The sequence below is a fragment of the Anastrepha obliqua genome, chromosome 3, assembly GCF_027943255.1.
Source record: "Anastrepha obliqua isolate idAnaObli1 chromosome 3, idAnaObli1_1.0, whole genome shotgun sequence".
Classification (NCBI taxonomy): domain Eukaryota; kingdom Metazoa; phylum Arthropoda; class Insecta; order Diptera; family Tephritidae; genus Anastrepha; species Anastrepha obliqua.
In genome coordinates this window covers 49,547,377-49,562,992 of record NC_072894.1, presented here as the reverse complement: position 1 = coordinate 49,562,992, position 15,616 = coordinate 49,547,377, and the positions used below count along the sequence as shown (strand labels likewise).

The 15,616-nt window shown below is 35.5% G+C and overlaps 2 protein-coding genes across 2 annotated transcripts; both read right to left on the bottom strand.

The window, feature by feature from the left end:
* Window positions 1-7,626: 7,626 nt before the first annotated feature.
* On the bottom strand, window positions 7,627-8,210 carry LOC129241225 (endocuticle structural glycoprotein SgAbd-5-like). Its single transcript, XM_054877448.1, has 2 exons — window positions 7,977-8,210; window positions 7,627-7,904 (listed from the first exon to the last, which is right to left on the bottom strand). The coding sequence occupies exons 1-2, from the start codon at window positions 8,114-8,116 to the stop codon at window positions 7,724-7,726; spliced, it is 321 nt and encodes a 106-aa protein (XP_054733423.1). The 5' UTR covers window positions 8,117-8,210; the 3' UTR covers window positions 7,627-7,723.
* A 4,765-nt stretch (window positions 8,211-12,975) lies between these two features.
* On the bottom strand, window positions 12,976-15,068 carry LOC129241224 (endocuticle structural protein SgAbd-6-like). Its single transcript, XM_054877447.1, has 2 exons — window positions 14,912-15,068; window positions 12,976-13,313 (listed from the first exon to the last, which is right to left on the bottom strand). The coding sequence occupies exons 1-2, from the start codon at window positions 15,043-15,045 to the stop codon at window positions 13,124-13,126; spliced, it is 324 nt and encodes a 107-aa protein (XP_054733422.1). The 5' UTR covers window positions 15,046-15,068; the 3' UTR covers window positions 12,976-13,123.
* Window positions 15,069-15,616: the final 548 nt, after the last annotated feature.

Here is a 15,616-nt window from a genome sequence, read left to right as displayed (position 1 = left end):
TACTTATCACGGTTTTCAAAAACGGTAGCCAAAAGTTCGAGTGTAACTTTGGCAGTGTGACAAGTTGCACCGTCCTGTTGAAACCAAATATCGTCCATGTCATCCTCTTAAATTTTTTGAAACGACTCGTTGAGCATGTCACTGTAACGCTCGCCATTTACTGTAACCGCGGCTCCTCGCTCATTTTCGAAAAATAAGTGGCCCGATGATGCCGCCAGACCAAAAACTGCACCAAATAGTGACTCATTGTGGATGCATTTGCTTCTCTACAGTAACGCGTGGATTTTCTGAGCCCCAAATCTGACAATTTTGCTTATTGACGTATCCACCGATGTGAAAATCAGAAAAGAAGAAGAAGACTCACCACTTTGGAAATAGGTTTTCAATATTTCCCAATTTTGTTCAAGCGTATAGCGCCCCATTTCGTAAATGTCAAACCTTTAAGTAAATTATGAACACATTTGACATGTCATTTGTGTTACCATTCTCAAAAAAGTAGGTGGTTCAAAAAGCAAACGCTATATGGCCCACCCTATATGTATATGAAAAATGTAGATATGCATTTATGTATATTTATTATATTATGAATAGTATAACTAAAAGCAGAAGCTTGGACGATGACAACATCCGATGAGATGTCCTTTGGAGTGCTTGAGAGAAGGATACTGTGGGAAATTTTTGAACCTTTGCATGCTAGCGACGTGCGAGTATCGCAGGCCATGAAACAATAAGTTGTGTGAGGCTTACGACGACATAGATATAGCGCAGCGATTAAAGATCCAGCGGCTACCTTGGCTGGGTCATGTCCTCCGAATACGGATACGAAGGTTCTGGCTCTGAAAGTATTCGATGCGGAACCAGTTGGTGGTAACAGAAGAAGAGGAAGGTCTCCTCTGCGTTAGAAAGATCAGGTGAAAATCCGGTTAACACGAGAAGGAAACGACTGGCGCGTTTTGTTAAACTCGAAAGAAATCGCGTAAGCAGTTTTCGTGTAAATCAAGAAAGAAGAAGAAAACTACAATATTTTACATCGCTGACATTATTATTTAATCGCGACACGTCACATACCTACCTTTGCCAAATAGAAGCTGCGCCTTGCTTCCTTATTTGAGCAAGTAATTAAATATTTGCAATTTTATCGCCTTTATAATAAGAGTTTGTAAATAATTTGTTGAATATCTACTCCCTCAGTTTGCGACTGTGTATGTATTTGTACGACTATTGTATGTTACTGTAGGAAGTACAAAAACATTTTACTTCCGATACATCTACAAGTTTCTATACGCGTATAAACAAATAAGCCCGCCTAGGAACAATAAGATTCCTCAATTATCTTACACGTGTTACATAGCAGCTATAGACTCTATTTCAAAAGAATTAACTGCTATTCTTTCATATCCATTTTGGTGGATAAAATCAAACAATAGAGAAATATAAATGAATATAAATATTTCCAGTTCCGAGTGCAAATAAAACTTGTTGGATGAACGTACCGGTTTGATGTTTAGAGCTAAGCTTTATTGGTACATTCAAAGAGTCATACGTAAATCGCCTTTGCTTTTCTTTGTGCGCATATGAATTTTGCTAAAAAAATATGCAAATCGCAAACTGTTTCCAAGTGTATGCATGTTTGCACGAATCTGTATTTTCTCTCTCTTACATACGTGCCAAAACAGACATGGATCTTGCTGGAAGAAGATATCTCGTAAACTTGTTTGAACTAATCAAATTTGCCATTATTTTACTTCGTCGAAAACAATGCAAATGATGAGTGAAAAGAACTAGAAAAGATTTGATTTCACATATTTTGAATTGAATTTTATTAAGTGCGATTAAAGAATAGCTTGAAGATGCATAAATCAGGAAGAATAAATGTATGGGTGCACCTTTTTTATTTACGCAAAATATAAGTATATTTTATAATTTTGTTAGCTTCATTAGCATTTCATTTGTTGATTTTCATAAAAAAATATGAATAACTACTTCCTCTTGCGTAGATTTTACGTATGTTAAATAAAAATTCTTTAGCTCGCAAATTCTTAAACTCACGCAAACAGTCAGTGGGTTAATAAAGAGAACTTATAAAACGGACAACTGAGTCAATAGATTAATACAAAATTCAATGGATTAATTATAAATTAGAAAAGCGATGCAGCTGGTTATTTATTTGGCACATCCTAAAACCGTTATACTCTTTTATTATTGACGGCATTAATTGAGAATAATTTGATTAAAATTTTCAGAGAATTGTCATTGCCTGCTGATTTGATTAATCATTTGGTATAGTATTTCTTGGTCAAAATGGGTTTAGAAGCCCGTCCTACAGAATGGTGCGGACCACCCTATAGAAGAGTTTAATTGCAATTTCTTGCTGGCTAATTACAAGTGATTTGTTATAAATGGACAGATCTAATCTTAGACACAAACAGAGATCTCAACATAGCAAAAGTGTAGATTATATTAAGCTCAATAAATGCTCTATTAATAGAAGTAAAATGGAAGAAATTGGGGCAACATGAAAAGGTTAATAGAAACGTATCATTCCTTTAGGGACATTGAAATTAGGTACAATTAAACCATTGATAACACTAGAGAGAAAAGACTGAGGAGCGAAACATATCTATCCGCGTGGGAGTTAAAGAATGGATTCCAGAATATTGAAACATACTCTTTGATCCTTGTGTTTCATGTAGCCCTTTATGTTTGCTAAATTGGCGTAGGCTTTGGGAATTACACGATTCACATGGTTAGTGAGAGTAAAACCTGCATTAAATAAAACTCTTAAGACAAAAAAATTTGATAACTGTAGAAGGTTCGAAATTTAAGAACAAATAATTGGAACGGATACAATTATGAGATTTGAAGGGTGCCAAATTAAACGATTTTTTAACATAGAACGTGAGTTTCTGACGAATTTTCGCTGCTCTACTTAGTTTATTTAAATCAGAAGACGTATAAGACAGACACACGTAATCTTCCTATGGAGTTTTGGAGAATATCAGATGCTTTAGAAAAATCGGTGTAAATGGTATACTCGGAATAGACTGCTAAATAATTAACTTAAGAACGTCAAGAAAAAACAAAACTATGTTAATGGTAATCAATTTTTTTATACCAAATGATAATTTTTCTTTGACCGAATTTAAAATAAATTCGAAAAATAGTTAGAATAGATATTGTCCTGACACCGTTTTTATTATCAGATTAATCATCATCATTAGTCATCTATTGAGTAATAAAATAATAGATTAGTCGCGAAAGTTAGGAGCATGGGGAGCTAATACCTCATTCGTTACGAAAAAAAGGTGAGAGCCCCTCAAGGCCACTTTTTAGGGATGAGATACCACTAATGGCATCTAATTGTATCACTGACATTACCCCGAAGTCTATGGACTATGGTAGGAAAGCAAACGCTGAAATAAAAAAATTTACAGAATCAATAACAAAATTCGATTTAATTCGGGTAATATTTACGCACCCTTTCTTGGGTTGCGTGTAATCCAAAAGCCTTCGGGGTTATCCAAAGAGTTATCAAGTTCATTAAATTCATAAATGATATATTATATATATATAATATCATTTGGCCTCCTCTATTTGTAGCGTGCGTCTTGATGTTGTCCCACAAATGGAAGGACCTACAGTTTCAAGCCGACTCCAAACGGCAGATATTTTTATGAGGAGGTTTTTCATGGCAGAAATACATTCGGAGGTGGAGGAGCGGCCGCTATTAGAAAAAACGTTGTCTTAATTTTGGTGTTTCACCGAGATTTGAACCTACGTTCTCTCTTTGAATTCCGAATGGTAGTCACGCACCAACCCATTCGGCTATAGCGACCGCGTTTGCTTAATATAAGATGTTTTTGTTGGCTTTGAAAAGTTTAGAAATACCATTTTCCGTTATCTTTCAGCCTCTTCAGTTTTTTAGGATGCCAGAGTAGCTTTTTTCAAATGCACAGGGAGCAAATGAAGATTACTAATATTTATTTATTATTATATTTTATTATTTAAAACTTCGTAGGGTTCAAAGATATTTTTTAAATGAAAAACCGTATTTCAGCAACTTCCGGGATGATTGAATATAACGCGTAAAAATTTGCAAAACTGAAGATATAATGATTGGGAGATAAGATGCAAATCAGGACATATTTGCACTCTTATTGCGCTATTGTAAAGTTAATCAATGACCTGCCCAAGTGGTAGAGGAAATTTTAGAATTTGCGTTTTCTAAATGAGCTTGTTAAGGATTTCGGTAACACGAGGGTTGTTATTTTTTTGGCGCACCATATTTTGTGTGTGAACCATATGTAAGGTTTGGCGTGTTGAGTTTTTCGTTCTGCCAAAACAAAAGTTCAACTCGAAAACAATTTTATAAGAAAGGGAAGATCTAAAAATAATAATTATATTTTACCAAAAGCATAATAAGTCAAGCAATAATAATTAACTCGAAAAATAATTTTATATTTATTCAAAAAATATAGCCTGGTATACGAGGTGTGTTCAAAAAGTATTGCGAATTTTGAATTTTCGCAGGTTATATATATTCGAATTTCAATTTTTCGAATTTCGAGTTCGGCCATTTTGGATGTTCAGTTAATTGTTGGCAGCTGCTTTGCTTGCACGTGTTTCGGCTCGTCTTCGCTTTTTACCTATTCAAAAAGATGGATCAAACAACCTGTATCAAATTTTGTGTGAAAATCGAAATTAAGTACGCGGATGCATTCCGAATGTTGACTGTGTCATACGGAGAAGCTACTTTTGACAAAGCAACGTTTATCGGTGGTGCAAAATGTTCTCAGAAGGCCGAGAAAATGTGAACGACGAAAAGCATGCCGGACACCCGAGCACTTCAACAACAGACGAAAAAATTGATGAAGTGAAGAAAATGGTATTGGCCAATCGTCGAATCACCGTTCGAGAAGTTGCTGAGGACCTAGACATATCGATTCGCTCGTGCCATTCGATTTTTTTCAATGATTTGGGCATGAGACGGGTCGCCGCGTAATTCGTACCAAAACTGCTCAATTTCGACAAATTTCGACCATGAACTTTGCTAATGAGATGTTGGACTCTGTCCGCGACGACCCAAATTTGCTTCAGAGGGTCATAGCTGGTGACGAATCGTGGGTTTATGGTTATGACGTGGAAACCAAAGCTCAATCATCTCAATGGAAGCTGCCGCACGAACCAAGACCGAAAAACGCGCCAAGTTCGGTCGAATGTAAAAGTTTTGCTTACCGTTTTCTTCGATTACAAGGGCGTTGTGCATCGTGAGTTCTTCGCCAAAAACGTCCGGATTTGTGGAAGAACAAAAAATGCCTCTTGCATCACGATAACGCCCCCGCTCACACATCATTGCTTGTGCGCAACTTTTTGGCCAAAAACAGCACACTAATGATGCCACAGCCACCGTATTCCCCAGATCTAGCCCCCTGTGATTTTTTTTTGTTCCCGAAACTGAAGACGCCAACGAAAGGACGACGCTACCCTACGATTGACGAGATAAAGATGGCATCGAAGGAGAAGCTGAACAAGATAAAAAAATGATTTTTTGAAGTGCTTCGAAGATTGGAAAAAACGTTGGCATAAGTGCATAATATCTCATGGGGATTACTTTGAAGGGGACAAAATAGATATTAATGAATAAATAAATAATTTTTAAGAAAACACAAAATTCGCAATTTTTTTTGAACATACCTCGAATGACTATATTTTCTGAATATTACAAAAAATTCAGAAGTTCATTATTATTGTTGATCGTAAATTTTAAAATCTCAAAATAATAGTTATATACAATTATTTTTTCATAAACTCCAAAATGGTTACCAACCCGGAGAAAGACGCTACAAAAATGCATTGCTCAACAAATTATCAGTGAGGTTTTAGAAACCCATTTCTTAAATAAAACACGATATTTGATATTTCTTAAATTCTTCTAGTTCTGGATTAGCACCAGGCAATTTGGGCCGAGTTAAACAGAGATTGGTGGCGCGCTAACCGGCTTCAATTAATCCAACGAGGGCGCAATAATTTGTTTCTATTTATGTGACATAATCCAATCATTTAGAGCCTCATATTGTCCCTTTATCGTCTGAGATATCAAGCGAAACCGAAACGTAAATGTTTATAAACCTTTAGCTATTTTTGCCTTTCTCATGGCAATCAAATCCCTGCCTTAGAATGCAACCCTAAAAGATGTATCGAGGGCGCTTCGTTCTAATTATCTAATATCGGGGGGTTTTTTAAAAACTTAAGAACTTAAATTTTTTTATTTTCTAATAATCTGGTGTATCATATCAAGGGATTTATATATTTTAATACGACCGGCATACATACGCATCGGCTATGAGTTACATGATCCGTTCGGACAGTCCAATTTTTGATTAAATTTGCCAATAAATCTGGCCGTATGGCCGTCAATCGTGGCATTAGTATTGTTTTGTTGAAACCAAATGTTCACCTGATTAATATATAGGAACAAAAATTCAGTCAGCATAGTTCAATAACGTTCGACATTGAAAATAACGGCAACTCCTTCCTCATTACGAAAGAAATAAAGACCGATGATGCGGCAGTGCTCTATGAACTTCGCGAACAGATTTTTTTTTTTCAAAGGGAATTTCCACAATTTGGATGATGTTAAATGATTAATGATGACTAGTCAAACCTAAATGAACAGAAATGTCAACATGGTTGACCGATAGCTAAACAACCCAATATGAGGCTTTGACTTTTTACGTGACGATTTCCAAGCCCAGAACACAACTAAAACCAGGGTTATTTGATTTATATAAACATTTCTATAACCAGCCACTTGCTACAAGACCGACATGCGTTTTCAGCACCATCGGAGGATTTAGCATGCAACGAAATCCGAAAAAAGAAGAGTCCTGACTAGCTACTACCAGGTGAATGATGGTTTGTAACTGTAATTGTAAATCATACAGTGAGAGCCCCCGACTATGCCAGCGTAGATGTAAAATATTTCTCTCCTTTTTGCTCAAAAACCGTTACCAGCATCTTCAGAAAGCCGCCTGACGAGACAATTGCGTATGTATCACCAATGCTACAAGCCGTCCAATAGGGCAGGCCTCATTGTACCACTAGTGGTACATGCCGGCGAAAACATGTTAAAATTTTCCCTGTTTTAGGTCCAATAAATCTGCTTGTATACTTAAAAATATGATGAAATTTTTATAAATCTTATAGTGGAGATATACAGGGTTTGATTGAAAAGTAATGAGCTTTACCGCGCGGAGCGTCTGCCAAGCGATCAACCGAACCGGCTGGTGGGGGAAAATGATATGGTGGGGGAGGTAAGGACGGCTACCAGCGGTGTATTGACGCTCAAGGGTCCTATTTTGAAGAATATTAGTTGTATAAGCCAAAAGGTTTAATAAAACTGCTTAAAAAAAATAAGGCTCATTCCTTGTCAATCAAACCCTGTATGTAACTCGGCCGCGTGCCTGTTAAAAGACAACTAGTTTCAAAAGGAACTGCTTGCTTTGGAAAGTACTTCTTCTGAAAATTCCGAAGTCTTCAAACAAAAACGTACTAGCTCTTTTTCCATCAATATTTGTGAAATGTGAAAGTCATTGCTTTGATTTATAAATTTTGCATGCACTTTAATAATTATTTATTTCGAATGTATTATTTACTAGATAAAATTTAAACACATTTCCTGGCGGCAGTATTCCTGTTAGCACTAAGCAACACTAAATATTATTTAGCTGACTAGTTTAACTGAGGGATGATAGCCGAACTCATCGGCTGTGAAAATGATTTCGAATTTTTTGCCATCAGGTGCTGTCCAAGAGGTGCTGCCATGCACAACGATAGCAGCGTTATCGTCAATGGTCTTTAGTTCTCCTTCTTCTGAGCGCGAAATGCCGTTGCTGGTGTCATAACTGCAAATAACAAAATACGCGTATTTGTATTCTTCCTTGCAAATTCCCCTATACCCTTTTGCCAATACTTACGCAAATGAATATTTATCAACGCCATTGTTCTCAGTTTCCAGACGCAGTGTCTCTGCTTTTTCATCGGCTTCATCAGGTCGTGGTGCGGCTAGGCATACAGCAGCGAAACAGGCGCACAGCAAAACAATTTGATATTTCATTTTTGATGTAAAATTAAAGTATTTGCGATTAAAGTACTATTTAATTTTTATATTAACTGATGCTGCGGAACAAATCCTCGAGGTTGTAAGTTACACTTTGTAAGTGTTGGCAGTACTGATATTTCCTAAAACCACGCAAAGTCTTTTATACCAATCGAAAGCTGTGGAAGATGAAGACGCGCTACACTTATTTTACGATTATTTCATTTTGTACTTTTTCATAGTCATATGTTGTAGGTAGTGTTAAAAATGAAACAAACAAATTTAAAATGTCCTCATCACAAAAAAATGCTGATGCACAATACATATGTATGTGTACATACCATATGTACCTACATCATTGCTCAGCCGACGGGCCGGCCATTAACTTAAGCCACCGAGTCAAGAAATGCGCCGCCACTCCTGCCACACCATCTACCAATTGTCAAAAACTTTTAATTACACATTAACACAATCTGTTTTGTTTTTACTTATTTGTCCTACACATTGGTCATTTATTTGGTCGTGTCAATTTTTTTTCGCTTTTTTTGTTTTTGGAGTAATTTAGATATTTTTCCCTGTTTGAGTGCAATACATTTCTATATGTGTACTTGGATTGCATTCTGGTGTTGGCGTCTTCTAAACTTCTTTGTCTGGCTCCTGTTCAATACACACACGTCAAAAATTAATTATGACTTATTATGGAATCTTCTAACAATAATATAATATATTAATTAGTATTGCAGTGCGAATTCCGATATTGATAGATGATGATGCCAGCAATTGAAAGTAGAATATCAATTTGCACAAATATGAAAGCTTGCATCTATTTTATAAATATATTTCGTTTTCTGAGTTGGCGTTTTTTAACCTGACTCTCTTATTTCTTTATTTAAAAAGCCAAAAATGTGTCAAGTTGAATTACTTTCGAACTTTTTTGGCAAATCGTTGACTTGCCGTAATATAAATAACTGTAAATAAATAATTTGTAAAACACATTCGAGGGGAAGTTTATTTTTTGATACAAGCACAAAGGCAATTAATAATAATAAAAAAAAATGTTTGTACTTTGAAGTAAAAAATGACTCATGTGAGTATATCACTAACGCAGTATAACGGTATAAAATATTGCTACTTATAAAAATTTAATAAGAGGTGCGATAGGTTTTAGTAGTGGTTTTGTATTTTACTATTGCCTTTGGGTACAATTATGTTGTAAAAATCTTAGGAGTATCGCAAGTATCTTAAAAGTACAGCTTAGGTATGAAGAAGGCGCAGAAAATCAAAGTACTATTTTGGTATCATGACGCTAAGAAAACTATGTTAAAAGCAAACATCAGGCAAGTAAGTATAATTAGTAATGCGGTAGAGGCAACAGTCAGAAGAAAACAAGCAGCATTGTTGATATAACTGATTGTTCAGGGAGTTTTGCAGTTCCATAACAAAAACACAATTTTATGGTTTCAAATACACTTTATTATTCAGTATAGTCTCCCTGAACATCAATATAATTGTTCCAACGAGACTCCAACTTATGAATTTCATCCCTGAAATGAGCATCCGGAAGGGATGCAAAATCCGCCTCCACCGCTGTTATGATCTCATCATTTGATGAAAAACGTTTTTTACGCATGAATTGTTTTAAGTTTGGAAACAGATGTAAGTCGCTAGGGGCCAAATCTGGTGAGTACGGTGGATGATTTAACAATTCGAAGTGTAATTGATAGGTTTTGGACATTACCAAAATGCTCGGTACATTGTCCTAATGAAAAAGAATTTCTTTCTTTTGCAAACTGGGTAATTTTTCAAGAATTTTTTCCTTTAGCTATCTATGAGGATACAATAATATTCAAAATTCTTTGTTTTACCAGTTTGCACTAATAGAAATTCCTTTCGAATTCCAAAACGGTGATGCAAACACCTTTTTGGCCGATTTCTCGTCACGAACTCGTTACGGAGCCGAAGAATCAGGTTCACACCACTCTTTAGCCTCTTATTTTGCTCTATGATCATGGTGACAGACTTAAGTCTCATCCATAGTGATGAATCTATGCCCTAAGTCCACTTTATCCTTTCGAAAATGATCTAAATGTTACTGAGAAAGTCGCATTCTAATGCATGTTTGTTCCATTGTAATCGAATGCGGTACCCATTGAGCGCACTGGTTTTTGAAACCCAATACTTCGGTTAAAATATTGCTTACACTGGCCAATGAAATGCCTAGGGCTTTTACTAAACCTTTATATACTTTCAACAACCGTTCATAAATTTTCCTTGCTTTCAAGCCTTCCAAAACCTTCCAAAAGTAAAAATTCAATTACTGCACTATAAAAAATATTTTCCATTGTAGAAAATACATGTCGATATTGGCTTGCAAACTAAGAATGACTCGACACATTGAAATAAAACTTCATGAAAAGCGTACCAATACAACAAAAAAATTTGAGATTGTAGTAAAGAACTACAAAACTTATTGAACAGCCTAGTAATTGACTACGCTCTCAAGACTATACCGAAATATCGCTTAGAGTTTGCTCAGAAAAGCTTCTGTATTCTTGTCTGTTCAGTACATATTTCACACCCGATTTTTCTCATAATAATATTGCATTCTTTTAATTCTCCTCTTATTTTTTCAGCATATTCGAAGGGTTGTATGTTCTTTTCTCAAAACGTTGCACTCTAACAGGGCAAAAGTGCAACATTTCCTCTCCGATACAAATATACAAATGTGAGGGTGAAAGCTGCAACATTTTTGCAGCGTCTGTGTCAACTTTTTTGTGTGGTTGTCGTATTATAGTAATAATTAATGCAAATGGGATTACAACCGTTAGGTGGCAACTGATCGAGATATTTATAAAACTTGCATTTAGGGCTGTATTTGGATGACTCTTAAAATAAATACTACTTATGGGGAAGATAATAATTTCGTAGGAACTTAATTGATACGTGATGCTACACCGTGTATATGCTTTCTCTGTCATACAGAACAATTCGAGCCAACTGTACTTTGTAGTCAATAAATCCAGCAAAATTCCTAATATTCTACTCAAAAAGTTCAAAATTTTGGTATAATTTTAAACCATTTTTTACAAAGTTGAAATCTTTTCTTCATATGGTTTTTTTCTTTTGCTTTAGTATGAGCTAAAGTTTTATAAAAAAACGTTTATGATTTTGTAACGAGATGTAAATGAAAAGAAATGGGAGTACGAATTAATAGGGGTTGGGCCAAGTAGGTCGCTAAAGTAAACAAATTGTTGTTATAACGAGTTTCATTCATATTCGATTTCTTTTGGAGATACGAATAAAGTTGTGTTCCAATTTTCTACGATCGGAATTTGGATAAAAATTGTACACGCAAATACAACAGCAAGGATGGGAGCCTGATGAGAATCTGGTTTAATTTATGATCCGTTCTGTTAGTTTTGTTTTTCGACATTACTTTGGCAGCACAGGAAGCAAATGTGCACGTAATGAATTAGAAAAAAATTTATTTTAGAGACGAATTTCATGTTGATTGAGGTCTTTTCCAAAAAAAAAAAAAAACAAAAAATTGATGACATGCAATGTAACAGGTGGCGCTAAAGTAATCCTCCTATCAGAAAATGCTGTAAATTTTGCGATTGGCCCCTATTTTCAGTTCTGTTTTGACATTTGTGTAGTAAACACATGCGAAATACACGTTAATAAACAATGTTACGCTACACTGCTCCAGAACGCGGAATATTTCTGACTATTTATTTGACCAATAATCGGTCGGTGACTTTGGCACAACCTGAATTTCGTCGCCGTCCAACGCCTACTGGTGAAACACTGCGACGTTTAGCCGCTCGCCTCGAAGAGACTGGCACAACACGAGATGCTGCCAGGCGTGGCAGACCCCGGAGTAGCCGTTCTGCAGAGAATATTGCTGATGTAGCCGAGGATGTCATGGAAGGGACATCGACATCGACCAGACGACGTGCCACGCAAATGGGTATCAGTCGACGGTCTTTACAGCGAATTTTGATACAAGATTTGAAGATGTTTCCGTACAAAGTCCAGACGGTGCATCAGCTGTTAGCTGCTGACCGCCAATCGCGTCTAACAAACGCTCAAGCCATCCTTAATCACCACCAAGAGGAAGATGATTTTTCATCAAAAATAATCATGAGTTATGAGGCCCATTTCCATCTTAGCGGGTACGTAAATAAGCAAAACTTACGCTTCTGGGGCACTGAAAATCCGCGTGTAACCCACGAAGAGCCATTACACCCGCTCAAAGTCAGTCGGACCTTTTTTCTTCGAAGACGTTGCGGGCCAAACGGTTACTGTGAATGGTGAGCGCTACAGAGCAATGATCAACGAGTTCTTTTTGCCGCAACTTGATGAATTGGGGAAAAAATGTCAAGCTTTTGTAAGGCACTAAACATCCTTTCTTGTTAATAGTCTATCTTTATCATCCTTTGAATAAGCAAATAATTATGTCAGCTAGTGGAATAATATTAATTTGAAAACTTAATTATGTTTATTAGGTAATAAATTAATGGAAGTATTGTAAAATAATAATACTTATCCCTTATAAATAGAAGAATATATTTTTATTTTTCTTTACATTTATTGAACACGTAAAAACGAGTTAATTAATACATAAATATTGAGGTTTAAAAATAAGATTCTAAATACTTGCATGAGTAGATGAATTTAATCTATTTGTTTTTATAATTCTTGCTCCATTAAAAACAAACTTTTCAGGTTGAAAATTAAAATTGAATGAAGTTGTTTACCATCAAAAACTAAAGACTTAATCAGCGAACTTGGTTGGGATATACTCAGAATGTACCGGTAAATTTAAAAACTATGCGGCTTGTTTTTTATATTATTATATATTTCTTTATCAGCTCCATAATTAATTACAAAAACACATATTTTTCGGAATTGTTGTCCATTTAATACTGTTTCTCTGCGTGCAACAATTCATTATTTGTTTTCGTTTTCACTAAAACTACATACATATAAAAAATATCATTTCAATTATTTAATAATGTGCAACTAAACGTGTGGCAAATGATCACCCTGTGGCTGAAAACCATTCTCATCAGCAATGTAATTCAATGTATATGTTTGGCCATCGGGCGCTACCCAACTGACAGAGCCACGTACTGAAATCGCTTCCTGCTCGGTACCGACATTCTTCAGTTCTGCCTCTTCCTGACGTACCACACCGTCACTGGTCTCATAGCTAAAAAAAAGGAAGAAAAGTGAAACACATTAAATTTAGATTGTGATCGTTCCAGTTATATATATTCATACGATACCAAAAAAATAGACGAAATGTTCGTCAACTTATACGTAAGTGAAAATACTAAATTCAAATAATTTATTTATATTAAAGTAGCAGTATATACAAACATCACAACATCCAGCGTGAACTAATTAAACTCAAACCTGTTTACCTAATACTTTTCTTAAGCGAAAATCCTAACCACTTTTCTTATTTTAACAGCCTAGCACGATTGGTCAAACTGTTAAAAATTAAGAAAATTTCGTTTTTAAAGCACCAGCATCTTTGCATCATTAAGCAAGTTGGTAATTGGCAGGATCTATTCTGTATAGTGTTAGCTCCTAAGCTATCTAGAAGAAATATGTGCCAGGAATAATTCAAGCTCATGCTGTTGTTGGTGTAGGATCATAAATGGTCCCCACAAATTTTTGGAGAGTTCTGCTGAATTAATAGTCCTTTGCCGAATATAAATCCGGGTCGGTTTAGTAACGTAGAACCGACTATTGTGGAAACGAACTTGGAAAGGCATGACGTTTTTCGGTAGTATGACAAGCTTAAGATTCTTTGATGGGGGTTAGTTGTCATACCAATCAACCGCCGCAAGTTTCTATATTTAGAAGAAGCTAAAAAATGTTTGGGAAAATATACCTATATGTACGCTACGGTAGTCAAATTATTACTACGATGACTGTGAGTTGACTTACAATGACTGAGTACCCGAGGTGAAACCTAATGGACTGCAAGGTTTGTTATTAGTAGAAATTTTAGAATGATTTTTAAATTCAATCATAATAATCATCATGATAATTTAAATTAAATCAAAGGTCGAAATTTATCGGCGTGGTCAAAAATTTAGCAGAATGGAGGTGTTGAAGAGAGGATGCGGGTTTTTGTTTAATTAGCATGCAGTGCGTTTTCTTGTTCCGTGTCGCCGTCTGCATGGGCTCTAGAACCTGTACTATGTTTCTAGCAGTCAAATTAATTTCAAATCGAATAATCTTCTAATATTACAACTATGTTTGAGTTGCTTGGTGGAAAAAATGCTCATAATGGTAATGTAAGTCTAATATCCCTACTATCTACGCTAAAAAAGTAAGCCTGTTTTTAATACTAACCTTCTGAGCTCACAACTTTTTCATATGTGCACTTTTTGTTTTTTGTTTGTTCGTCAACAAACCTTTATTAATACTTTGTTATATGAAATGTCGTTACTAATAAAGGGGCAAACAGTTTCATCTTCAGAAATACTAGTTCGTTCACAGAAGCAAGAGCTACTGCAATCGGAAGAAAAGCCTCCACACTAAACATCTGGCGATCACTGTCATTTCGAGCATGCGTACTCCTTTTATAGCATGGCCAGTCTCATTACTGATTCGATAACTACACATCCTAAGTGCCTCATATTAAATTACTCACTGAAGTACTTAAAGTTGTAAGTATACTTTTTTGAAAGCGTTTTTGTACATATCTGTGTTTTTTAGATATTCACACTTTCTTACACACTTCTACTCTGTAGTGAAAATTTCACTTTCATTATTGTGTTTTTGTTCACTCACCCAAATTTGTAACCATCGGCTAGATTTTCGTTATCGTAACGCAGAATCTGAGCGTTGGCTGAGTCATCAAGTGGCGCTGCGTAGGCGTAGGCAATTAATCCACATAGTGCCAGGATGCTAAATGTAAACTTCATTTTTATAAAGGAATTTATTTTATTTTTTTTATTATTATTATTCTATTTGAAGCTAGCCGTTTCCCTGCAGATGCTGCTACTGTACTTGTTGTTATCCCAAATTACGTTCGCCAACTAATGCAGTGTAATTACTAATGTCTTTCGCTATTTATACGTATGTGTTTCAGAAATCCCAATCATGTATTGTACATACATAAATACGCATTTATTGTGGGTACGTACATGGGTACGTGCAAAGTGCGCGCTATGCATTTCGCTCGTGGGCAAACACATAGACCAACAAACTTAAGAAAACTAATAACAAGAGTACTAGCAACAACAAGAGCAATAACAAAGGTAATAGAGTAAATTGAGATTTTTTGTACTTTGTTCGTACACCCAAGTGTACTTATATTTTACATACATACATATTGTGTATGGTATGTGTGTATGCTGAGTCACAAGTACATTTTGATGCGTAGTTAATTTAATTTTAAACAAAACTAAAACTGAAAACTCCAAATTGCTAGAGAGCACATTGCAGCATCCGCAATAAATGAAAAAAGAAAAAAATGTTGAAAACTCAATAATA